Below are 27,867 nucleotides of genomic sequence, written 5' to 3'. Positions count from 1 at the left end.
TCTTCCAGACATTACCTCACATGTTTTTTTTCAAGACTTGAACAAAATTCCTCTGAAAGGGTAAGCCACCCAGAGTCTCTATTGATAATTATCATGGGATAATGAGATAGGGGTTTGAAATTCTCAGACTTCAAGAAATATTATTGGGCAGCCTAAATGAAGGAGGAGACAGGCCTTCTTGGGCGAAAATACAGTTGCATAAGGTTGGAGAGAGGATAGCAGAAGATTTTATATATAAATGGAATTAAAAATTAATTTTTGGTGTAAAAGAATCCCCCTTATTAAAATATATAATTAATATTTGGAATAAAATAAATGATCAAATCTGGACTAAAGGGGGAGCCTTCTCCTAAAATGCCTCTAGCTCAAAATAGGTTTATTCCTTTAACAATGAACAATAAAATGTGGGGACCTGGTCTCAAAAAAGGGATCAGGTGTATCAAGGATTGTTATGAGCAGGGGAAATTAATCTCATTTGATCAATTAAAAAACAAATATGGTGCAACTAATAATACTATCTTCTGCTATTTTCAATTAATATCTTGTTGGGTCCAATAATGACTTTCCCGCAGTGCAGTTGTTTGAAAAGAGAGTACAAAGAAATTTATTTCAAAAGCATATTTCCTACTTCAAATGGGTACTCTGAAATAGGGGTTAGATACATTTGATAACTCTTCGCCTGTCCTCATTGGAATTTGGGAGAATGAGGGGGATCTCATTGAAACATTTTGTATGTTGATAGGCATGGACAGGGTAGATGTAGAAAGGTTATTACCATGGAGAAAGAGTCTTGGACAAGAGGCCATGGCCTCAGGATTGAAGGGTGTCTACTTAGAACAGATATGCGGAGGAATTTCTTCAGCCAGAGGGTGGTAAATCTATGGAATTTGTTGCCACAAGTGGCTGTGATGGCCAGGTCATTGGATATATTTAAGGCAGAGATAGATAGATTATTCATTAGCCAGGGCATCAAAGGTTGTGGAGAGAAGGTTGGGCAGTGGGGCTGTGGGAAAATGGATCAGCTCATGATTGAATGGTGGGGAAGACTCTATGGGCTAAATAGCCTATTTTTGCTCCTATGTCTTGTGGTCTTATGGTCACATCCCAACCAAAGCTCACCCTCATCTCACCCACATCCCCCTATTCACATCTCACAGCATCCCACCCATATCCTAGCCACTTCCCATATTCATCACACCCACATTTAACCTCATATCCCACCCAAATATAAGATTCATAACTGGTTTTAAAACTCCTGTGACCCGAGATCATCTTTGCTTCTCTGGTTCTTTAGATGGGGAGATCATCCATCCCAATTCCAAACTCAAGTTCAGATTAAGTGTCTCATGTACCAAGATGCAGTGATAATTTTTGTTTTATGAATAGTCCAGCTGGCCATCTCATTCATAATGCAGCAAGTACTATGTACACCCTGCTCGACTCATGTTGCATCCATGACTGTGTGGCTCAGTATGACAATAACACCATCTACAAATTTGCCAATAATAGCATGGTAGTGAGTTGTAGAAAGAAAGGGGATGAGTCAGGATACAGGATGGAGATTGAACACTTGGCTGAATGGTGCACCAACAACAATCTTGCACTCAATGTCACCAAAACTAAGGAGCTGATTGTTGACCAGGAAGGGAAAGCCAGAGGGATACGATCCAGTGATCATTGGAGGATCTGAGGTGGAGGATTAGGACATTTAAGTTTTTGAGAGTCATGATCTTAGATGATCTTTCTTGGACCGTGCTGACTAATGGCATCATGAACAAAGCACAGCAGTACCTCTACTTCCTCAGGAGTTTGTGGAGGTTTGGTATGACACCACAAATCCTGGCAAATTTCTACAAATGTGTGGTGGAGTGCATGCTGACCAGCTGTATCATGGTCTGGTGTTTGTAGACCAATAAAGCCCTCCCAAAGGTAGTGGGCACAGCCCAGGACATCACAGGCAAAACCCTCCACATTATCAAGAACATCCACAGGGATCACTGCCATCTGAGCGCAGTAGCCATCATCAAAGACCCTCACCACCCAGTGCACGCTCTGTACTGACTGCTGCCATCAGGAAAGAGGAGCACAAGACTCGCACCACCAGGTTCAGGACAGCTGCTACCCCTCTACCATCAGACTCCTCAACGACAAACTCAATCAGGAACTCATCTATTGATTTTTTTTTTAATTTCTCCGTATCGCACAGTCAGTTTGTTTACATTCATTAGCTGCTCACAGTTCTTTATTTGTTTACATGTATATGCTGTGTGCAGTGGGGTCATTTTGCCGCACCGCAGAAAAGAAAGCATCTCAGGGTTGTATGTGTACTGACAATAAATTTGAAGTAGACACAGAAACGACCTGCAGAGTGACAGAGATCAGTGGGTATGGAGCAAAGGCAACTCACTGCTGTGGACTTGACAGGAAATAAAGTGCGGTGTGATCCCACAGCTGGTGAATCTTTTCCCCGACGTGTAGGGGGTGAAGAGAGTGTTGCTGGGGTGTTCGTATGTTCCCGCTAGACTAGATCATTCCGCTCCCGATTCTGTTGTAACAGCGGGCAGACCCGATCCCATGATAAAACTTGATCAAGATGCGGGGAACTCAAAGGAAGGAAGAAAAGAAAAACGGATTGCCATTTTTATGTAGCAAACTTACATTTGGAGAGGGACCAAGAAGGCGCAATATAAATCTTTAACCTCCACCTGCCAGAACTGTCGAGAGTTAAGTTGCGTTTAGGTAGCGCGACTTGCTGCTTGCGATACCGTGTTAGATAACATTTCCAGCGAAGTAGGCTGGGGATTGTACCACTGCGTTAACGATTTGGCGTTGAAAATGCACGCAATTAATGCGCGGTCTTACTGCTATTTTTGCAAAGCTTAAATATTTTATTCTTATTTGAAAATTGCTGTAAATAAATGAATAAATACAGAATGATAGGAAAGCAAATTCCCAGTGGGCAAGGTCAGGTTGGGATTGCCTTCAGGTAGATAGGCTCGTGTTGTCTGTAATACATTGAAATCTCAAGTTTGCTACTAACATAACAGTTGAAAATACACAGAATCACATCTTAGACGAAATGGGGAAAAAATTCACGCCGGCTGAGATGGAAGTGGAATATTAAAATGTAAAATACAAATCATTTGGCAAATAACGTTTTAATAAAACATGAGGGGAAATAAATGGATTTGCTCTGACATTTCGCTAACTTCTGATTGACAATATTTGACTGTTGTCGAGCGATAACTGCTGTGAGAGGGACATTCCGCAACAGCCCACAGAACTCCATCTCAAAACTGGATCTTTTCTCTTTTTTTTAAACAAAAAGTTTCTCTTCATTGTATTTTTAAGACGGGCCATTTTTGGAAATGTGCAAAGTTTGAAGAAACCGCAATGTTAACGAGAGCGATACCATTAACCCCCAGTGACCACGTTTGACCACTTGTCCTTGTGACCGGTGGTTTGATTCGAATATCCAAACAAGAAATAAGTCTGACCAGATTTTTGTTGGTTGTTCATATGTCCGAGTTAACTAAAACTGCGTGGAATTGGTTGTTCATATGTCCGAGTTAACCAAAACTGCTTGGAAGTCGGCAGGTGCTGAGAAAGGATCAGGGATATTAACCTCCATCTGATAGTGGAGGCAAGGCATCATTAAACTATATCATGGAATATATCATTCTCTCCATCCTCTCTCTCTCTCTCTCTCTCTCTCTCTCGCTCTCTCTCTCACACACACGCACACACACAATTGTTGCCTCCAGATACTTGTACCACTCAAAACAAAATCGCCAGCTCACCTTCCCTGCTCTGCAAAGGAAAAAGCTGAGGAACACCGACAAAATCTCGCCTGATGAATTCCCCCCCCCCCCCCTCCTTCATCAGGTTACAATATTAAAACTGTTTCATTTGACTTTATTTTAGTCAGTGAATTTGTTCCTCTCTCCGAGTTGCAGATCGTCCCATTGCAATCCGCAGCCTTGTACTAGTTTTAGTTGAAAGAGCCCAATTGAAATGCTCTGAAAGGGAGCGGGGGTGGGGGGGGGGGGGGGGGGGGGGGGTGGGGGGGTGGAGGGGATGAAATACTCCAAAATATGCGGCAGTGTTGCTCATAAATATCTGAAACGTGACCTAAAGTTGGGGGAGACATTGTTTAAAAACCTGCTTATGAACCGAAAGGGGGAAAATCCATCTAACCAAAGTTTGATCGCTACTCGCGCAGCTGAGTGGTGTGCCTGACGATAAACACTTCCCAATTATATTAACAAAACGAATAAATCAAAAGCAAATTCATATGGCAGCAGCGAGCTCCGGCGGGCTGACTATTGAGTGGACAATTTCCAATGATCGCATTATGGGAATATTATCTGCTTTATCCCATAAACAATCGAGATCTAACCTTTCAAACGGCGGGCTCCTTTTATCCAGAATAGAGCTTCAATTGATGATTCATTCCATGGAGGAATGGGATAACCTGGGAAAATTCTCAGTGCCAGAAACCGCACGGCACGTCCCGAAATCAAATCAGATTCGGAAACCACCGCAGTTTGCACGGGTACCTGACGCCTTACTGCGGATTTGATGAACAGTTAACGAAAGAGGTTTTCTTTCTTTCAAATAACAAATACCAATGTATTGGATTCGCTGTCTGTGCTGTCGAGTAGCAGGGACAACGGTAACGACAATGAGACATCACCCAGTGAAACATTTTCAGTCTCTTATTTAATCATTCCAAGGGGGGGGGGATCCAACCCAGCTTTGTTTAGTTTAAATTCATTTAAAAACACTTCGTTTCCTGTAAATAGAAACAGATAAGGAGCGTGTTGAAAGCTTTGGAGCATTTTGGAAGATTCAATAATTTGATGGAGGGTAATTGAACTGAAATGCGTTTCCTCTTCCTCCACAGGCGCTGTCCCACACGCAGTGGTTTCTCGGTGGAATTTTATGCACTGTATATAAATCTAGAATTTAATTGGCAAAAAGGTGAGGGAAATAAAAATGGCATTAGTACAAGATGACTGGCGCTTTGAGCTGAAGATACCGTTCCTCTAGAGTTGGCTGAATGTGTGTGTGTGAGTGTGTGTGTGTGAGAGTAAGTGTGTCTGCGTGTGGGAACGAGTGTGAATGAATCTGAGAGTGTGTGGGTCTGTGTGTGTGTGAGTGAATGTGTGTGAGTGTGTGTGTGAGATTAAGTGTGTCTGCGTGTGGGAACGAGTGTGAATGAATCTGAGAGTGTGGGTCTGTGTGTGTGTGTGTGAGTGAATGTGTGTGAGTGTGTGTGTGAGAGTAAGTGTGTCTGCGTGTGGGAACGAGTGTGAATGAATCTGAGAGTGTGTGGGTCTGTGTGTATGTGTGAGTGAATGTGTGTGCGTGCGTGCGTGAGAGAGAGAGTGAGATAGAGAGAGTTGGGACTGAGGAGGTGTGAAAAAGGGTTAAAAAGTTATCACAATCCCTTTTGTGAGGATCTATATTTATTCCGACCAAGGATCGAGTGTGCTGTTGAAAAAAATGAGTGGATTTCCTCTCTCGGTGGACAGACCTTCTGTGTAAACCGATCGCATCAGGAGATAAATCCTCAAAAATGTTCGCAAAGAAATGCCAACAAGGGGGGGGGGGGGATTATTGGAGGCAAAATGACGATGATGATAGGGAGAGGGAATGATGGAGGTGGGGTAGAAGAAGGAGATTCTCAAAGAGAAGAGGGCAGCCAGATAATGCAGGGGCCGACTTGACAGCGGTGAGGTGATGGGTGAGTCACCGAGCGGCGAAAGGAATACAGGCAGCCGACAGGTGCAGGAGTCACCATACCCAGCACACATGGGTCTCCGGGGGGGGGGGGGGGGGGGGGGGGGGGGGGGAGGGGGGAGTACCGACAATTGTTTCCATTTCAGAAACACTCCCCTGAGGGTAGCTGCGCATTTCCCAAGCAATTATTTATTAAATGGTGCATGATAGCTGATTTAATTTGGTGGAGCAAGCGTTTTATTTCCTCTCTCTCCAACAAGGCAATGTTGAGAAAAGGGAGGGTCTTTTGTCTTTATCTCTTACCTGAGACAGCTAAGAACATTAAGGATTACACTTTCCATCACTAGTTTTTTTGTAGTCCCTTTTAGCAATGTTAGGAGGGCCCCATATGTCAGTAGCGGATGCAGGCGCATTGTGGCTGTAGAGATGGAAAGAGCATTGTCCTTGGCCGTTCAGTTTGTCTTGTTTAAATCTGAAATTGATGACTTTTATGCTTTTTTTCCTCCAGTACTTAAGAAAAATGCAACGAACGCACCTGAATCGTTATTGTGGACATGGCATTCGCTAGCGCATTTATTATTGAAGCAGGACTGTGCATGAGGATACCGAAGGTTGATATTTTAGCCACCTTCATAATAAGGATTGTAAGAATAACGTTACATTACAGCCGTGGAGTCAGCGCTGAGAAATGACAAGGGATCAGAGACCGATTATATAATGGGGTGGAATTCAAACTGCTTTATATAATGCGGTCTAAAGGCGGCCAACATTGTTTGTTGATGATGGTAATTACTTGCCATTATTTGACTTGCTCAGGGAACACAACTACGCATACATATTTTAATCTAATTTCCAGGTGCTGCATTGGGGGTGGGGGCGGGGGCGGGGTGTGTGTGTGTGTTTCAGGTAATGGTCGAGTGAATTAATCACTCATTAATCGTCTTCTCTTTTTTTTGGACAATAGTTGGCATCTTTTCTTTCCTTTTTCTCCGTCCGATGGTATTATTCCCCCTTTCTCATTCTTGATTGACGCCCGGGGAGTTTGGTGAACGCCCAATGATTATGTCACTTCGCGTGCGGACGCGGGAGCTCTTCACAAACCCGTCCACAGCTTTGAACTCCAGCGGCACTTTGACTTGAAATCACGAGATTCCTCCTCATTTACTGTCCAGGTGCTGTAGCTGGCCGGTCACCTCGGAGGGGAGGAGGAAGAAGAAAGGAAAAAAGAGGGAGAGAGAGAGAGAGAAGAAAGCAGCGTGGGAAAGAAAAAAAATACCTGTAAAACAAATCGCCCTGGGAAACCGACCATCGCAGCAACTAAGCAGAAGAACTGTTCTCTGCGGTCTTTTGTTGAGTTGATTCAGCCTTTCTTTTAAAAGAAGAGCTTCTCCTGTTACAGAACAAAAACTTGTTTTTCGACTCCAGGCCGCAATGATTTGTTAAAGGAAGAGGTGTGCGTGTGTGTGTGTGTTTGTGTGTGTGTGTGTGTGTGTGTGTGTGTGTGTGTGTGTGTGTTGCTTCGGAGAGGAGGTGAGCGACATCATCTCGGGGCTGCTGGTTTCCAAAGTCTGATCTCCCCCTTCTGCGCTAGGATGTCCAAAACCGGCAGACCACATCAAGAGGCCGATGAACGCTTTCATGGTCTGGTCGAGGGGTCAGAGGAGGAAGATGGCCCAAGACAACCCCAAAATGCACAACTCCGAGATCAGTAAAAGACTAGGAGCTGAATGGAAACTGCTTTCGGAAGCCGAGAAGAGACCGTACATTGACGAAGCCAAAAGGTTACGAGCGCAGCACATGAAAGAGCACCCAGATTATAAATACGACCTCGGCGCAAACCCAAGAACCTGCTAAAGAAGGACAGGTATGTCTTTCCTTTACCTTACCTTGGGGACACTGATCATTTGAAGGCCGCGGGACTCTCTATGTCTGCCGCCGACTCTCTACTGGGTGCGTCCGAGAAAGCCAGAGCTTTCCTCCCGCCTACGTCGGCACCGTACTCGTTGCTTGACCCCAGCCAGTTCGGCTCCAGCGCCATCCAGAAGATGACCGAGGTGCCCCACTCACTTGCCACCACCTTGCCCTACGCGTCCACCCTGGGCTACCAAAGTGGAGCATTCGGCAGTTTGAGTTGCCCCAGTCAGCATACGCACACTCACCCGTCGCCAACCAATCCTGGTTACGTGGTCCCCTGTAACTGTACAGCTTGGTCCGCCTCCAGTTTACAGCCCCCGGTTGCTTACATACTTTTCCCGGGAATGACCAAAGGCGGCATAGACCCTTATGCGTCGGCGCACGCTGCCGCCATGTAGGATAACAGCATCGAGCAAAGGACTTGTGAACTTGAATTTTGCATCTGCATGTACAACGCGAACAACATCAAAAACAAAGTCTGTCATCTTCAATGATCTAAATTTCTGCGGGCCTGGAGCGAATCAGCCGGAGCAGTGTTGGAACAAGCCAAAATGACAACCTGAACCAATCTCTCCCGTTGCCGGCACCAGCACTTTGCAATGTAAAAAAAAGGAGAGAATATATATATATGAAGGCAGGGACAGTCTTTTTAGTTTATATTCATATCAAGACTAAAAAGTCTGCCTCTGATGTTAAAATTTACATTGCATGTACAGAAAAGGCTCGAAAATAGAAACTTTGTCTGGTCACGGACTCTTAAAAAGGGGAACTTTGTGGCGGAGACTGTCTGTAGCATAAGACGGGTGTGCTGCGGACGGCAGATAACTGGCTGTGTAATTGTAGATGTTTTCTTTCAAACGCTGCCACTAAAACACTTGGCAGTTTCTCGGTTTTATTTATTATTATGTATATTGGTCTATAATACCACGTGGTCAGTTTTGTTTTGGGGCTGAATCCCTTCAAGTCCTCAAATTTTTCTTTGGTCACCGGAAACGAGAACTTGTATTAAAACGTTGCCACGATTTAGCAATTTCGTTGGGGATTGCGAGCTAACTTTTAAAGTTAACGACAAGCGAGGGGCTGTTTATCACCTAGTGAAGACGGATAGGGTACAACTGCACTGACTGACTTATACTGAAGATAATCTTCATTTGTTAGTTCTGATTATTGGAACTGGTCACGGATTTCATTTCATACCGAATCTCAGACGTGAAGTCAATAACGTTGGTTATTTTTTAAGACTTCAATATGTTCAAATATGTTTTTAAAAAGGTATGCCAACAATACAAACTGTATCCAGAAGGATTTACCTCGTAACTCTGTTCAGCTGTTGAACACAGGCAATGTTTTAAATAAAGAGAAGCTGTCTACAAAAGTTACTCTATACAGAATATGGTATGTTTGTTGGAATCGAACCGCGAGTGAACTGACAATAAATAATTCACAGTATAATCTCACGAGTAGCTAAAAACGAGTGCAACATCAACGCGCCCGAAATGCGTGAAATGCATCTGAGAACTTTCATGGTTTAATTAGATATTTAACGTACTGTGAGAGATGTAGTGCACCTTGAAACTAATAGAGAGAGGGGGGGTGGGGGAACGAGGGGGACGACTTTCTTATCAATAGTATAATTCCGAAAGGTTTTTATTTGCTCGACGTTGATGATTCTTGTTGGACAGGAGGAGAGCTAAAGACGGGATATTCTCCCTCATGAAGCACCCAGCTGTTCACGCCCCTGATACAAAAGCCACCTGGACCGCTCGCCTCTGGAATTGTCAGTCTAGTGTGGGCACGCGTTAGTTTTCAAGAAATGAACTCTTTCTTCCACTCATTTAAATCCTCTCCAGTGGTCCTTGAGGTCAAACGAATGTCAATATGGTTACCAGCACTACACTTTTTAAACGTTTTTTCTGTCAATGTTTTAGATGCAAAGTGTATTGTTAGATTTGCTGATTTATTTGAATAGAACAGATCTGCGCCCTCTGATCCCCCCCCTCCTCCCCCGTTCCACACTTTAGATAGTTTCACTCACAGACGCATTTTCCTGTCATATCGTAAAATGCGACTTCGTTCGCTAATGGAGGTTGTAAATAGAACGATGTCGTATTGTGCGAAAAGATAATGGGTCGTCTTTGCAAATACATAAGAGTTAGCGGTGGGACTCGACTCGTTGCTTATTTCAGATGGGAATTCAATCGTCCATCTGGTTGCTGTGAATATCAATGGAGGTGCTTGTTTGTATTTTGTCCCAGTCCCCAATGTGGTCTTGTGGCGTGCGTGTCGGGACGGAAGAAAACTGAAGCGGGATCATCCGCACAGGTCGACTGGGACCCAGGTTCGAAATTTCCACAGAATGGGTCTGTTGAAATTAGGAAGCGGGTGGGGGGGGGGGGGGGGGGGGGGGGGGGGGGGGGTAATCGAAGCCTTCTTTCTGAAAATAAATACTCCGCAGACAGAAAAAGTAGCAGCGAATTCAGTGTCTGCGTCGACCAGGGACAGTGAAGGGTTGAATTTGGGTTTTTTTTTAAATGAAGTTCCCGTTACCTAACATTGTGGCGTTATCCTTCTCAGTTTAAAAACAATCTCGCTCCGTGGGCACCTCCGCTCGCCCATCTCTGAGCAATCCTGTCATCTAAAACAAGAACATTTACATGGTTTGTGTTGAAATGTATATCATAAATATGTACAAAATGCTTGCGAACCGATTCGGGCTCTCAGCGAAGAATCCCGTCTGTACCGACTGCATTGTTATTACATGTAAAAATCACTTAAATCTAGAAAGGTTATTGAAGTAAAAACTAACATTTTGTGTATCAAGGTTTAGTTGGCGTTCTAAAGGATTTCTGTGCTAAAATCGAAGGTCTTCGAATCAATCCCCTGTGTCACAGAGGCGCCTACTGTTTAATATATTGTTCTACTCCCGTCGGATCAGCTCAATCACCCTTTGACAAGCAACCCCGTTTTTTAAAAATAAAACAAATTTGATTTGCTAATCGACCTGACACATAAATGAACTGATGTCTCATGTCACTTGTCGAGTCATGTAACCCTGTTAAACCAGTTCACCCATAAAGCTCAGCACAAACTCTCAGATTTTTTTTTTAAAACACATACTCACCACAAATGCAGACAGGTACGAATAGCACACCTTAAGAGCTCGTATTTCCAAACACTTAGCGCGGGGTTTCAGATTACAATAGCAGGGCCATCTCAGTTGGTGCCGTCCGCATCGTGTTCAGCCAGTGCGGGCCATGTGAAAATAGTCATTAGGATTAAGCAAGAATGGGATCTTAATACCGATAGAATCGAAAAGGAAGCGAAGTAAGACAGAAGGAAAACACGAAGGGAGAAGGCTGGATCGGAATTCAATGCAGCACGTTGAGGATAAGAAAGAAATCTCACGATACCCGAGTTGGACAGTTGCCTTCAAGGAGGTAAACTATAAAAGGAAGAACTGCAGACTTTCGTGTTTTACTCCTTTAAACTTTAGAAGGACATGGGTTAACGCACCTAAACTGTCCGTTCGGCCCAGTGTTCTAGGAGAGTCTCTCCCCCCCCCCCCTCCACCCAACCCCACCCCACCTCTTCACCTAATACCTAAAAGACGCGGGCACGCTGTCTCATTTAACACAGGCTCGTCCCCTTCTCCACACCCGAACAAGGAAACTGAGTGGGGGAATTACTGAATGGTACAGGTTAATCAAACCGGATTAACAACCTGATTCCGGCTTGAGAGCAACAGGCAACGAAATCTTGGTATGAGTATTTCAGGGAAAGATGGATATTAAAAACTGCACAATAAATATTTGAAATTCTTCGAGGAACTTGGTAGGAATTCCAAGCGACGTCGATCAATGATGTTGAATGTGACACACTTTCGAATATTTTCAATTTAAAGTTGTAAAAGTTTTAATATCTTGCAGTGATGAGCTCTGCAATGAGTTTTGTCTCGCCAGTTTTCCCTTCTCACATTCCAGTTTGATGTGAACCCTTTTGATCAATGTTTTCATTTTCAAATTGACAGACTGGTTTTGCAGCGAAGGGTGGAGTATTGTCGCCACTGCCAACAAAAATGGTGTATTTTAAATAAATGACTTATTTGTGTGTGTGTGTGTCTGCCTGTCTGTCCATCTGTTCGTGTGTCGGTATGTCCGTGTGTGTGTGTGTGTTTCCATGTCCGTGTGTGTGCGCGCGTGTGTAGCGTTCGGTTTGCCTGCAACTCATTTCATCGCTATCGCTCCCAGGCTGATCAAGGCTGATGGTTGGGAGGACAACAGTTCGTCGGAGTGGCGAACTTTGAGGCTTGGTTGGTGATAGGACCGGGTCCCACAGCGGTTAGCCCTTTTGCCAAAAGTTGTCATTCCAACTGCACTAAAACCTTTATTTATGCTCGCACTCAACACGCGCTCGGCAGGCGGAGCTGAGGTTTTTCACGTTGTCATTAACCCCAAACACAAAAATAAAAACCCAGTCTGCTTCCTCTATTTGTTTGTAACTTGGATTTTCCTCTCCTGTTACTGTTCTGACTTCCCGGCACCGATTCCGACCTCTTTCCTTTCCTGACGTTGTTGACCACTTCATGCAGTTCCCCCTCCTCTCTCTCCCCACCCCCCCCCCCCCCCACAAAAAAAAAACAGAGAGGAAAACCAGTCGTTCTCAATTTTTATTTTCGTTTCCCATCAATGATGAAAAATCAGAGCCCAAGTCTTGTGAATGATTTGTGCATTCAAATCATTTCTTGCCGAGTCCCGTGCTCATTAGAATTTCAAAGTATTAAAGAAAGATCAATCGGCAAAATAGCCTTCTCAGATGCAAATGCCTCGGTATAATTACAACTATTATGAGTGAACACCTTAGGCATATCAAATAACTCCAGTTAAAGGATAACATCAAACAATCTTTTTTTTTCCGGGCGCAATGTTTAATAAGAGGGAGTCGCGGAATTACTAATTACACGGCGTTAACTCAAAATGAAAATATGAAAACAATTGGTTTGTGGGGGGGAAGTGGAGCGGGCTTGATTTCTCTCATCTTGTGGGGTTGTGTTATGTCACGGTAGTGGGTACAGGATTAACACACTGAGGTGCAATGGTATTACTTCCTAATTAAAATTTACATTTCACATCCAGATTGTTTACTTATCTGCCAAGAACATATGCTCGAAGAAGTTATTTTTTCTGTATTCTGCACTATCGCCCAAGGTGCAATTCAATATAAAACCAGCATCTAGTGCCTTATTACATTCTCGAGTCCTTATCTGGGTTCTGTAATTTATGGTGATACTCGATGGAACGGAATATGGACTTTTTTTTGTTAATCTTAAAGCATGCAAATTCGACCACTGAATATTAGAATAGTACTGGACGCTCATCCCCGTTACAGGCTATTTCCTCCATATTTTGTAAAAATGAATTAAAGATGACATTTATATTTGTGTTGTAAAACATGGACTATAATGTTTCTTATGCAAATTTAGTTGCTGGATAAATGTATAGTGTTTGCACAATGAATATGTTTTTAGGTACGTCTCATGCTAACAGAACTAACATTCTCATACCCTGAAATAACGCGTTCGTGTATCAATGGGGTTTCACTGGCCCGCAAAGATATTTCATCTTTGAGTCCACATTTATTGATGACCTTACCGAACAAATAAAACCCAAGAGGAGATCTGCAATGAACTTTTTTTTAAATGTCCCCCCCCCCCCACCCTCCCCTCTCCCCAATCATTTCTACATAGCAGGACTATTGTTGAAGTAATTCGGACACTGGCATTTCGCTCACTGAAAGAAGATTTGGCAAAATAAAAGGTTGGTGGTATTTAGAGTCGTGGCATAGAAGGCCAAAAGAAAAATTCCATGCCAATTCTTGTCCTGTCTTCGGCCCGAAGTGTTAACCCTGTTTCTCTCTCCACAGATGCTGCCCGCTCTGCTGAGTGTTCCCTGTATTTTCGGGTTTCATGGAAAGTTTCCATGGTTTCCCCGACTTTTTTTTAATTTTCGATTTGAGGCTGTTGAGAATACACTTTTGGAGAACGCTCGTACAGGGGAATAAAAACGCATGGCGTTGAGGTGGTTATTCGGAGAGCGCCAAAATTCTCTATCCAACTATCCATTTATCTATAATTCTGCAGAATGCAGATTTATTATTTTGCAAGAGTGCTCACAGTATCAAACCCCACACAGGCGCCCTGACCCCTCCTCCACCCTCCCGCAGGAAACAGTTCTAATATTTATGTTTATTTTAAATTGCCGAACTCCTGTGATGCTCATTAATAAATCTACCTTTTGCATATCGAAAGAGCGCTGCTATATCGCAAGGGAAATTGCACATTGGAATCGCAGTGTGCCTATAGATCTTTCTTTTAACTGCGTCTCGGCATTTTTATATTTTCTGAACAAAAAGTCAGGGGATCATATGCTCAATTCAATCTTCCTTATCTCACCCGGACTCCTTTCAAACGGGGCTGCAGCTCCGCGTCACATAAAAGGAGCGGATAATTGGCCTTTATTTTATTTAATTTAATACGACAGTCGGGTGCTTTCATGTAATTTATATGCTTAATTTAGCGATAAAAGTTAAAAAAAAAAGTATAGCGACATGGATTGGTGCCTGCGGAGATTTCCCAACCATTCTCAACCCTGCCCTCGCTCCGTTCTCCCTCTCTAACCCCATCCCCAGTGCAATTGCACCCACGCTATTTTCGCTCGAACGAAACGAGGGTTCTTGTTTAAAAAAAGCGATTGCACGCCTTCATGAAAGGGTGAAATTCTGGTGTTTATCGGGTGCCCGAGAGTTTCACAGTATGCCGTGGGGAAATGCGCTGCTCGCGTCAAAGCCAGGCGTTTAATGGGATGTTCGACATTAGAAGTGTCTTTCTCAGGCTAACTCTGCGCTGTCATTACAAACTAAGCTGAGATCCAGAGGGTGTTTAACATGAGAACGGGACTTCACACACTATCACTACCAACAGGCTCACATTGCCAGGCGATGTCTCGAATAGAGACCTGGGGGGGGGGGGGGGGGGGGGGTGTTAGGGGTGGTGACATATCCCGTGTCTTTCACTAATGATTTTTATTTGAAACCCGTTCTGATGTTACAAGCACAAAGACACCAATTTAAAGATTATGAATGAATCAGGTTATGATTGAAGAAGACAATCTAAAGTTGTGATTTTTTTTGTTGTTTCATTCGCTCTCTCTCTCTCTCTCTCTCTCTTAATGTTAAACAGGCATCAGTGCAACGTTATTTTTTTCCAGAGGCATTATCTGTAATTGGATCTGGATGGTTTTTTTTAAAGAGTGGGGATATTCGCTCCCGTCCCCAAGTCCCTTTAAAATCCGGTGCCGGGATAGGTGTTGGGGTGGAAGCTATTGGTGAAGAACGTGGGGGGGGGGGGGGGGGGGGGAGGGTGAAACGTTTTCTAATTTCAGAAATGTGAAGGGTGAATGAACTGATAAGAACATAGAATTCTTGGCGCGGCTGTCAGAGGGAGCGCGAATAAAACTCGGGATTTTAATAGGGTTCCAGCTGACGAAATGATTTACATGAAGGTTTATTCCCTGCCTGTCTTGATATAAGGGAACGACACATAACAAAACCCAACCGATCTGCCCAAATAAAAGGAGGGAAAAAATCTCCCCCACTGCCCCAATCGCACGTTCATTTCTATCCATCTATGTACCCGACTCCTGCCCTCCGCCACGCTTCTCCCCGTTTCTATATAACCTGGCTCCTGCTTCTATTTTTAAAATAACACACATAATTTTTAAAAAAGCAATCGATCAGAGTATTCTGTTCGTCGCTGACTGATTCTGCGATTTCACTCGGAATCTGCATCTTTCCTCTTTCAAGAGGTGACTGTTTAATTTTGTGTTAGTGGCAAGGTGGTTGGAAGCCTTGTTTTCACACAGATGTGATATAAAAAGGGCTCAACACATTCAATTCGATCATTCTCGGTGCAGGTGGACCAGAGCACAATAAACGTGCCTATTTTCCCGAATTGGTGATTCAAACGGGCCAGCACACAATCTCTTCAAGGGAAAATGAAACGGGGGTAGATAGAAAGGTCGAAGCCCCTCTTGGTACTCGGCGCTGGTAAAAGCGGCAACAAGCAACAAGGAGAGAGATGGCGGCTGGACATTGGATCGGACTGTTATAACCAGCCAAGTCAACCAGTTCAACAGGTAAAGGATTCATTATTGTCTCGTATTTAGAATGTATTTAACTGTAAGGGAATCACCAGTTTGTCCAGAGCCCTTAGCAGAAATGAGGTCCCAGCGAGGAACGAACTCGCGACCCTGGGTTTACAAGACCAGCGCTCGATATAATGATACATAAAAATAAACTCGCAGGGTAACTTGCTCTCGGGAAAAGTTCCGTGACACAGTACAAAACATCATATTTTATCCATGGGAAGTCCATTCAAGGGGAAGGAAGGAAAGTCCTGGAATCTGAAGGAGTTAGTTTTCTAATTTAATTTCTGATGGGAGGGGAGAGAAGGGAGTGCATCCGGAGGTGGGACGGGTTCTTTACTTTGTCCGCTACTTCCCGGAGGCAGCGGGAGGTGGTCACTCAATGGAGAGGGCGGTTGCTTCGTGCTCTGGTCTGAGCTGCGATCTCATCTCTGCAGTTCCTTGCCGTCTTGCACTCCTTATCCCAAGATGCGATGAACCTGGGCCGGACAATCAGAAAAAAATCGGTTAGAGACATTGGGGACAAGCCGAATATCTTTTGTGCTTTTGAGGAAGTTGAGGTGTCGGTGTTCTTTCTCAGCCACAGCATCAGTACGATGGGACCAGGCCAGATGGCTGGTTAAACTTGCTCCTAGAAACTTCAAAGTCCCCCAAAACTGCCAAGTTTCCCTGGCTATGCGCCAGATAGGGACACTCTGGCAGAAGTGATCGAAATGCTGGTCGAAAAGTGAGGTGAGAAGTTGGAGAGAGGTTTCATGGGGTGGGGGTTGAGGTTGTGGATGGAGAAGAAATCCCGTTCAGGGCCATCCTGGCAATGGTAAAGGGAGAACATTGGGAATGGGTATGTGATCAGAATTGGAGGAGTGCCCAGATAATGGTGGCCTTTGGCACAAGAGTGAAATTCAGAAACAGAGATAGAATTGAATAGCTGAAGAGCCCATTGGTGCTGTGCATTTTAGTATTATCCCATTTCTCCAAGATGAAAATTGACATAATAGGAATGAAAACTGTGTCAGTCCTTTGGGCAGTAATTTAAAATTTAAACAGATTTGAATTTCCTTTTTATCTCCCATGCAACCTTTCTCAGTCATCTGAAAATATTCTGGTTTGAAAGCAAATTGACTGCTATCCCATATATCCATTAGCAAATGCAGAGTTCTAGAAAGTTCCAGGTTTGAGTACTGGATGAAGCCCATGTGACTACCATGCCTTTCCTTTGGATTTCACAAGGAGAGTCCTTTTTTAAACAGGGCTCCCTGACTCTCAATCACCATTCAGATGAGCGGCCATCGGTTGTTGGGTTTGCTCCAGGTTCCCTATAGTTTGTTCGTGTGGATACCCTGATTGAGAATGGTCTATTGAGGCAGAAGATCATATTACTTTGTGATTGAAAGGAAATTGAGGGGAATATAATCACAAATTTGAGACATCTAACCACCAGAGTAGGATTTTAAATCACACCTACTTTCCTAATTTTAGGAATATTGTAGAGAATCAAATGTTGTCGTTATCACTTCAACTGCTGTAGGAATATTCTTAATCTTACTCTGAGTTTAGTACAATGGCAAGAGTTCCAATGGTCATTTTCTTCTCTCTTTCGACTGCCAGTGATTTCAGTTCAAATTTCAAAAAGCCTTACTATATTCATTCTGTTGACTCTTTCAAGCATTGCTGATAAAACTCAATTCAAATATTGATGCCTTCACAGTTATTCATTGGGAGATTTTACAGGAGAAAACTTGGACTGAAACATTACAACATTGTTTCTCTTCCAAGACCAAACTCTTCCTAATTACCTTGGATGAGGGGCATTGAATATGGCAGCAGCTAAAACAGAGTGTGTGCTGAGTGGTGTAGATATTTTGCATTCCCTGTAGATGTTCTCAATAGTGAGGAGGGTTTTGTCTGTGATGTGCTCTGCACATGAAACAAGAGTTTTGAGTATGTGGGAGGTAAGTGATGTCAGATCAACCACAAAGGCCCAAGGGTTCATACTTCATCCTATTCCTTATGGTCAGGGAAGGAAATATGTCGGGGAATCAAACAATGGAAGTTGAAGAATTGTTGGGAGTTGGAACAAGTGTGGTTTTTGCCTGTCTAGAAACAAGAACAAAATTATATTCAATGCCCCTCATCCAAGGTAATTAGGAAGAGTTTGGTCTTGGAAGAGAAACAATGTTGTAATGTTTCAGTCCAAGTTTTCTCCTGTAAAATCTCCCAATGAATAACTGTGAAGGCATCAATATTTGAATTGAGTTTTATCAGCAATGCTTGAAAAACCCTCCTCACTATTGAGAACATCTACAGGGAATGCAAAATATCTACACCACTCAGCACATGCTTTCTTCATGATGCTATTGGTGTGTTGGGTCCAGGAAAGATCCTCCGACATAATGATTCCAAAGGACCTAAATTTGCTCACCCTCTCCACCTATTATCCCCCAATGATCACTAGATTGTAAACCTCTGGCTTTCCCTTCTTGAAGTCAACAATCAGCTCCTTAGTTTTGGTGACATTGAGTGCAAGGTTGTTGTTGGTGCACCATTCATCGAAGTTTTCAATCTCCCTCCTGTACGGTGACTCATCTCCTTTCTTTACGCAATGCATTACCATGGTATCGTCGGCAAATTTGTAAATGATGTTATTGTCGCACCAAGCCACACAGTCGCAGGTGTAAAGTGAGTCGAGCAGGGAGCTAAGACCACAGCCCTGTGGTGTTCCAGTACTGATGGAGATTGTGGAAAGAGAAGTTTTCACCATTCTTCACTGATTGTGATCTGGAGGTGAGAAAATCCATGAGTGGGGTGTTAACTCCCAGGTCCTAGAATTTGCTGATCAGTTCTGAGGGGATGATGGTGTTAAATGCCAAACTGTAGTCGATAAAGAGCACCCTGATATATCCATCTTTGCAGTCCAGGTGTTGAGTAAGGATCAATGGCACCAAAGTCTTCTTTCCTTCTCATCTCCTTTGTTCCTTCCCACATCTGCATCCATCAGAGATGGTTTGCATGCTCTCCAAATTTTGAAAAACAATTAAATTAGATTGAAGGATAGCAATGTTATGTTTGATGGCTTAGAAAAGCCACAAAAAAAAGCAGGGGTGCGATAATTAGGCTTTCTATATCTTTTGGAGAGTAATTTACATGAAAATTAACCAAACTGAATGAGAAAGGATTCTTTCACAGTTTGATAAGTTTTATGACACATAAAGGAAGACAAAGTGTGAGTCCGTACACAAATATAATGCATCCATATACTCTCTTTTTCAATCTGTTTATTGAGTTATATCGAACATATATACAAGAGGAGAGCTACATTGCATTCATGTATTTACAAGTTTATAAGAAAAAGAGCATATTCGTATTTTTTAACAAATATATATTAACCATAAATTTCTTCTCCTCTTGTTAAACCAAAGGAAAAAAGAGAGAGAAAAAAATTAAGTTTTATTACAAAATCCCCTCTATGTAAAAGAAAGAGGGGTTGGGCCATTCATTCTGAGAGTAAAATAGGAAAACAAAGGGTTTCCTGGTTAAAACTAAATATACCAAAAGGAACTAGGAGAGAATCCAATCTAAAAGTATAAAAAATACCTTGATGAAGGGCTCAGGCCTTGCTACATAAAGGACGCTGTTTGACCTGCTGTCCTTCTCCAGCATTTTGTGTTTTTAATTTATTTTATAACAGTATAAAATTATAATTCTTAAACTACATGGAAATATTGAATAAACGGTCATCAAACTTCTTAAATTTAAAAAAGCTATCAAAGGACCGACTCTTAATTTTCTCCAAACTTAAACATGACACGACAGCAGAGAGCCATTGAAGTTGAGTAGGTAGGTCAGGATCCTTCCATTTAAGTAATATGACTTTACTAGCCAATAATGTTGAAAAGGCTATTATTCGCTGTGCAGAAACGAGCAAACAACCAGCCTCTGCTGGGATGATTCCAAAAATAGCTTGTTGGCCTGTATTTTTCCCAATGTAAACCCTACTTGTGATAGGTGTAAAGTTGAGGAAGCCACTTTAACATATATGTTCTGGTCATGTTTAAAACTAGATAATTTCTGAAAAGGCGTCTTTGAAACCCTATTAAAGGTTCTAGGATATACTCTCACACACATGCATACACATGAATATACTACTTCAGTATGAACAAGAGCAGAATAATGCTTTTGACATTGACTTGAGCTCTTCAAAGGCTGCACAAATCTAAAGGAATTCCTACAAGTGATGACCACATTTTTGATACAGAGATCACCTCATACGTTCAGGCGGCATTCTTGCATTCAAGTAAAGAACGCAGCTCTGGGGATTGATCCCTGTGCCATAGGGAAATGCTGTAAAGTCCACCCTTGCAGGTGGCACAGCCAAACAACATGACACTGGAAGAATTTGAACCCTCAGCCATCTGTGCCACCAATCTTGGCTCTCCGCTGGCATGCCACAAATGGGAAGGGGAATGTGGAGAAACAGAATGAGAAAGGGAAAAATGCTGGAATTATATATGGGGAAGAATTCTGGAAATGTCCTTTTAATATGGTTCACTCGTACACCTCTTTGCTCTCCACTCAGAAATATGGAATCAATTTAGCCTTCAAATGGGCGCCACAGTTGGCGTAGTGGTTAGTGCGATGCTGTTACAGCACCAGTGATCTGGACTGGGGTTCGAATCCTGCGCTGTCTGTAAGAATTTTGTACGCTCTCATTGTACCTGCGTGAGCTTTTCCCGGGCACTCGAGTTTCCTTCCACCATTCGAAACGTACAGGGGGTCAATTACTTATAAATTGGGGGGCACGGACTTGTGGGCCAAAATGACCTGAAACTGTGCTGTATGTCTAAATAAAAATAAAATAGGCTAAATGGGCTTGTCCATGAGTGAAAATCAGGCAGGTGGCTGAATATAGGAGGGGGTGGGGCGTGGGAGGAGGGACGGGGGAGGAAGAGGAGCATAGGTCTACAGCCTGGTTGGTCATAAGTGGATATGAGTGGGAGGGCAGAAGATAAAAAAAAAAGCTGATGTGATGGGAGGGTAAGAAGGTGTGAAGCTGGAAGAAAGGAGCCAGAGGAATAGGGAAAGAGACAGTCAAACAGAGGACAGGCCTAATGGAAACTGGAAAAGTTAATGTTCATGATGTTTATTTGCATCATAGTACATCAGAGCCAGCTCTTCAGCACTTGACGTCCTGTTTTGCAGAAACTGCCAAAATGTTTGGCCTGGAAGTCAGCCTGAAGAAAACTGAGGTCCTCCATCAGCCAGCTCCCCACCATGACTACCAGATCCCCCACATCTCCATCGGGCACATAAAACTCAAAACGGTCAACCAGTTTACCTATCTCGCTGCACCATTTCATCGGATGCAAGGATCGACAACGAGATAGGCAACAGACTCACCAAGGCAAATAGCGCCTTTGGAAGACAACACAAAAGAGTCTGGAAAAACAACCAACTGAAAAACCTCACAAAGATTAGCGTATACAGAGCCATTGTCATACCCACACTCCTGTTCGGCTCCGAATCATGGGTCCTCTACCGGCATCACCTACGGCTCCTAGAACGCTTCCACCAGCGTTGTCTCCGCTCCATCCTCAACATTCATTGGAGCGACTTCATCCCTAATATCGAAGTACTCAAGATGGCAGAGGCCGACAGCATCGAATCCACGCTGCTGAAGATCAAACTGCGCTGGGTAGGTCACGTCTCCAGAATGGAGGACCTTCGCCTTCCCAAGATCGTGTTATATGGCGAGCTCTCCACTGGCCACCGAGACAGAGGTGCACCAAAGAAGAGGTTCAAGGACTGCCTAAATCTCTTGGTGTCTGCCACATTGACCACCGCCAGTGGGCTGATATCGCCTCAAACCATACATCTTGGCACCTCACAGTTCGGCGGGCAGCAACCTCCTTTGAAGAAGACCGCAGAGCCCACCTCACTGAAAAAAGACAAAGGAGGAAAAACCCAACACCCAACCCCAACCAACCAATTTTCCCTTGCAACCGCTGCAACCGTGTCTGCCTGTCCCGCATCGGACTTGTCAGCCACAAATGAGCCTGCAGCTGACGTGGACATTACCCCTCCATAAATCTTCGTCCGCGAAGCCAAGCCAAGAAAAGAGTACCTCTAGGGTCAAAAATAGTTTTTTTTTACCTATTGTAGTCAGCCTCTTGAAACTCCCCTCATTACACTAATCATGTACTGCTCCAACAGCACAAATTTTCTTGCGCTGTGATAACTGTGGATATTTAATATCTATCTATATTAAATATTTATTATCTCCTTTTGATGTGACTTAATGTATGCCAAGGTTTATTCCTCCTTTACGAAGTACATGTTAAGCTGCAGCTCTACAACGAATATGAATATAAACCCATTATCATTAATTACTGTGGCTATCCATGGATATTTCTGGAGGCCAATGTGCAGGGTAACATGCCTCTGATCAAAAGATGCCCAGGTACATGTTATGAATCCCGTTGGGAGATTTTGCATTCACTCCATACCTGTGAAACCATTGAATGTCTACACCAAGACCTTGGTGTGCTGAAGGCATTTATGGAATAAAAGCAATTAATGTTATTAAAGCAATTTGACAAGAGATTTCCTTACAGGTTCTTTGGTTAAAAAATTCTTGCATTGCAAATGAGGTACTTCAAATGTAAATTTTGTGGGCAAATGCCTTCTATCTTATAAACCAAAACTCTGCCTGTTGAACATACAGAATCACCACGCCTTTTCATTGGATTTCATTCTAAAACTCCTGGACATCTTTGTTTCTGAACCTTGTATCAATTATTTTGAGAAGTGTTTGATGACCATCTGTGCAGTTGGAAGTTCCAGTTTAGTTTAATCAAAGTGAATTTCAGAGATGGAGAGATAGAATAAAGCAATGAGAGAAGAGAACAAGACTGGAGGTCGTACAGGAATTACTCCTCTATTGAACTCAGATCAAAAGGTTGAAATAATTATGGTATTTTCTCAATTTGATTCATTAGGGATGTAACAATTTTCTCACGTGAAATTGAGAAAGTCTGTGGATGCTCTAGTTGTAGGTTAATACACAAAAATGCTGGAAAAACTCAGCAGATAATGTAGCATCCACAGGGAGCACAGATAGATAACCAACATTTCGGGCCTGAGCCCTTCATCAAGGCATGAGCGAAAAGCAGGCAGGTGGCTGAATATAGGTGGGGGAGGGGGGTGGGAGGAGTGAAGGGGCAGGAAGAGGAGCATAGGTCTACAGCCTGGTTGGTCATAAGTGGATATGAGTGGAAGGGCAGAATAAACTAAAAGCTGATGTGATGGGAGGGTAAAGAGTTGTAAAGCTGGAAGAAAGAAGCTAGAGGAATAGGGAAAGAGACAGTCAGACTGAGGGAAGGCCTAATGGAAACTGGAAAAGTTGATGTTCATACCTTCTGGTTGGAGAGTGCCCTTACGGGATATTAGGTGTTGTTCCTTCAATTTGTGGATGACTTCAGTTTTGTAGCGGATGAGATCATATTCCTTCTCCAAACAGCTTTTACCCCCCACTTAAGCTTGGTATTGGCTGACTCATTTAAAGAAGAGAAGCTTCCTTTATCATTGAACAGGGCATGTATCCCTCTTATTCTAAAAAAAAGGAAAGAGCCATCCAAATGTAAATCTTACAGACCTATCTTGTTACTTAACATTTTGCTATGAAGATTCTATCTGAGGTTTTAGCACATTGATTAGAAAATATTTTACCAATTATTATATACTCAGACCAAAATTAAAAATCATTATTCTTGCTATAATATACATCGATTATTGAATGTTTTATATCTACCCTCCACTCAATTGTTAGGATGCATTCTTTCATTAGATGCTGAAAATGCATTTGATCCGGTAGAATGGGAGTATCTATTTGCTATATTAGGAAAATTTAATATTGGTCCAGCTTTCATTAAATGGATTAAATTAAATTAAATTCATGCCCTAAGGCATTGATGTGCTCCAACATACAGCAATTGAAATGTTTTAGTCTTAATAGAGGAACACGGCAGAGTTGCCATTTAAGTCCTTTGTTTTTTTGATCCAATACTGGAACCATTAGCTGTTGCTCTCCGACAGTGTAGAGTATTTAAAGGTATAATTAAAGGATGAATTGAACATAAAGTATCCATTTATGCAGATAACTTATTGCTTTCTATTCCAAATCCTGGTCTCTATACCAAACATATTAATTTTGTTTGATCAATTTAGCCAGTTTTCAAATTATAATTACATTTGAATAAGAGTGAACTTTTATCCTCAAAAGGTTCTTTTGCAGGTTATTCCAATTTTCCATTTAAAATAGTGAAAGGTCAATTCCAATATTAAGGAATTACAATTACAAAAAGTTATAAAAATTTAGTGAAAGCAAATTTTTTTTGTAACTCAATAAGATTAAACTATTATTATCGGGATGGTCAATCTCATCTATTACAACAATGAACATTTTACCTAAATTTCTGTATCTCTTTCAAGCTTTACCAATTTTTATTCCCAAATCTTTTTTCAGGTGACTACCTACATTTATACCTACATATGGCAGGGGAAGAAACCATGTTTAAAGAATGCCCATCTTCAAAAGAATATAAGGAATGGAGGATTATCATTTCCAGATGTAAGATTGTATTATTGGGTGATTTACTTCTATTATTACATTTGGATAGAAATGGAATTGCAGTTCTCCAAAAAAACTTCCAAATTGGCAGTTTTAGGATTTTTTTTTAACCATTTTCCTTCTCTACAATATTCCGTTAATGAGAAATAGGTTGGGAGTATGGGCTCAATTTAGGAAATTCTTTGGACAGTTTTCCCTTGGCGGTCAGTCCTATTTTTCAGCTGTCCATATTGGATGTAGGTTTCAAGAAATGGCATAGATGAGACACCCAAAGTTTTAACCATCTCTTTATTTGAGATAATTTTGCCTCTTTTTAATAATTACCACCCAAATTTAATCTTTCTAACAGATTTTCTTTTATATATTTACAAATTAGACATTTTTTCAGTCGGTCCTTTTGGATCTTCCGCAAATTTTCAACATGAATATTCTTGATCTTTTTTTCAACTTAACTGTTTTATTTTCATGGTGAATTAACATGTATTTATAGGATTTAAATTCTGTTCCTGTGGCAGGGATCAAGAGTGATTGTGAAAGAGATTTGAACATTTTCAGATGAAGATCGGTTCTCTACTCTCAGCTTGATTAATGATTCCTCATTTTGTGCAAGGCACTGCTTATTACAGTTTAAGGTGGTATTCAGAACTCATATGTCTAAACTTAAATTATCTCATTTTTTATGCAGATATTGATCCACTAGGAGAGAAATGCAAAATATTTGAAGCTTCCTTGATCCATCCATATGTTTTGGGAGTGCCCAAATTTAGAGAGATTCTGGATAAACATTTTCCAAACTTCATCAGCAACTCTTAAGATTAATTTAAAGCCTTGTCCATTAATTTCTCCATTTATTTTTTATCGTGACCCAGATAAACCTAGGCTTACATCTTAGGAAAGCATTTTAGCTTTTGCCATGTTGATAGCCAGACGAGCATGAAATGGAAAGATGATTCACCCCCTACTCATACACAGTGGTTATATGACATAATGTCCTATTTAAGTTTGGAGAAAATTAGATATAATATTAAAGATAACAAGTTTCAATTTATAAAGTAGTGGGGCCTATTCATAGAATTTTATTATAATTGGAAGAATTAAGAATTATTGTGTGCTCCGGAGATTCACTGTCCGATGTCTGGATCCACAATTTCATTTTTATTTATTATTTAAGGTAACCTTGATTAGAGGGAGGGGAAAGATTAGATGTTATTTTCCTTTTTAAAAATTTGGATTAACTCATTAAATGGGTTTAAGTGACTTTGGAGATCAATTCAAATGATAATTTCTTATGTTTATTCTGGACTTAGTTTCATCATTTTTTTTCTTTTTTGTGTGCTTATATGTACTCTTTTCTAAAACTCTGTATGTAAGCTTAAATATTAAACTCAATATTTTAAAAGGAATGGAGTTCATAGACAGCAGAGAGAGTGAAGGTGCCAAGTAAATCTCCTCTGCACCCTTTCTAAAGCTTCCGCATCCTTCCCATAATGGCCATTCCTCCTAAGATCAAGCAAAGCAAAAGAGAGTCCCTTCAGAAACAGCCCATCCATGGATCTCACCACCTCCTTTGTATCCTCCTGCATTTCCATAACTTCCATAACCACACAGCCGCTCATGCCTTCCAACAGTGAATCCAAGCTCCAGCATCTAGGTCACCATCCTCAGCTCCCAATGCAATTAGGAAACCATCACTATCCAAAGTCCTTCAGGAGCCTTGTTCAACATTACCATTATGAATGGTCACAGACTCAAAATATTGATTGGTTCTCTCTCCACAGCAGCTGTCAGAACTGTTGAGCACACAAGCATTTTTGAACCAGCAGAGCTAGCTACTAAGAAGTACCCATAGTATTCATCTGATAAAAGTTTAGCCAAAGGCAGGGTGGCATCTTGCTGGTCTAGTCTGCTGGCTTGAGCATATTTTAATTAGTAATAAGAAGCAGTCTGCTAACTGTTCCCACCAATCGCAATGTCATCCTCATAGAACATTACAGCACAGAAATAGGCCATTCGACCCATCTACTCTGTGCCAAACCATTATTCGACCTAGTCCCATTGACCTGCACCTGGACCATAGCCATACCCCTCCTATCCAAGTACCTATCCACATTTTTCTTAAAATTGAGCCAGTATTCACCACTTCAGCTGGCAGCTCGTTCCAGACTCCCTCCACTCTTACGAGGGCTTAATTAAGACAGTAAATATGTAGCAGTGTTGTGCTAGTCAGTGCATCTTCTGTGTTGACATTCACCTTACCAGGAAGAACAAGAATTAAAACAGTGTGTAGTATTCTACTGAGCGTGGATGAAACCAATTCTACTTCAAACATACATAAAACGATCCAGCAGAGTATAGGCCCTCCAGCCCACAATGTTGGAGGGTTATTGGCAGAGAGCGGGAGGTTTCAGCCAGTGGAGTTGTCCTAGTGAACCAGTGCAGACTCGAAGGGCTGACATGGCCTGTTTCCACTCTGTAAATGGTTATATAAGTGAGTTTTCCAGTTGCTTGAGACTCCCTCATACAATGCCTAATATATCTGCATTAAGAATAAACAGTTTAAAAGACAAAAATGCTATACTGTACTAATGCAACATGTGAGTGAAAATGTATTTTCTGCATTCCCATTGACGATCTTCCCTGATGTTGTTGGACACTGTCACAAAAGGCATCAGATGCTGAGTACAAATGAAAATCAGCGGCAAAACATTCTTAGGTCAGTTGTACTAATGCAATGTGTTAGCATGCGATTAAAAATGCTAAATTCAATAAGGGATAAACACTGAACAAACTTCACTTTCATGAATACATAAACCTTAAAGGATTTTACTTTTTTTTCAGTCACATTCTTTGAAAACATTTAACCATCGCAGCATCTCCATGGAGCTGCCCAAAAGATGAACAATAGCATTATAGATAATTAACCCCTCTTCTCCCCCAAGATAAAGCCTTACTAATATATCTAGTGATATAACAATAATGATAGACTCTTACTAAGCAGAAATAAAGAGACACTTTAAGAGAGTTACCCCAATGGCATGAAGCGTCAACAAGCTCTTCATCCTGGGCAATGCCATTTTATTCAAACACAACTTTATTCAAACAGCTGCTACAAGAAAAACACGACAAAGTCACTCCATTGGCTGAATATTTGCTCCCATCTTCACCAAAGGTTTATATGTTACTTCGGAGAACATTTACTTTTTAAAAATTTTACATTACAACTTTACAAGTTTATTTATTTTTTTTATTTATTCTCATTAACTTTATTTATTTATTTATTTGCCTTGAAATTTTTGCTGGTTGCTTGAATTCCGGATAACAGGGATTTTACTATATTGAACAATGGAAGAAAGAATAGATGCTCTGTGATGATATTGGGTGGCA

General features: G+C 41.9%; 1 protein-coding gene and 1 long non-coding RNA gene across 2 annotated transcripts; both read left to right on the top strand.

The window, feature by feature from the left end:
• The first annotated feature begins 7,330 nt into the window (after positions 1–7,330).
• On the top strand, positions 7,331–9,038 carry LOC138742240 (transcription factor SOX-14-like). Its single transcript, XM_069896358.1, is given in 2 exon segments — positions 7,331–7,567; positions 7,570–9,038. Coding segments are annotated over 2 exon segments (684 nt in total). The 5' UTR covers positions 7,331–7,371; the 3' UTR covers positions 8,058–9,038.
• A 1,045-nt stretch (positions 9,039–10,083) lies between these two features.
• Positions 10,084–13,962, top strand: LOC138742241 (uncharacterized). Its single transcript, XR_011344014.1, has 3 exons — positions 10,084–11,418; positions 13,406–13,472; positions 13,579–13,962. It is a non-coding gene; the product is annotated as an uncharacterized lncRNA (long non-coding RNA).
• Positions 13,963–27,867: the final 13,905 nt, after the last annotated feature.

The sequence above is a fragment of the Narcine bancroftii genome, chromosome 9, assembly GCF_036971445.1.
Source record: "Narcine bancroftii isolate sNarBan1 chromosome 9, sNarBan1.hap1, whole genome shotgun sequence".
Classification (NCBI taxonomy): Eukaryota; Metazoa; Chordata; class Chondrichthyes; order Torpediniformes; family Narcinidae; genus Narcine; species Narcine bancroftii.
Note: the sequence above shows the minus strand (reverse complement) of the source record. Positions and strands in the feature narration are given on the sequence as shown.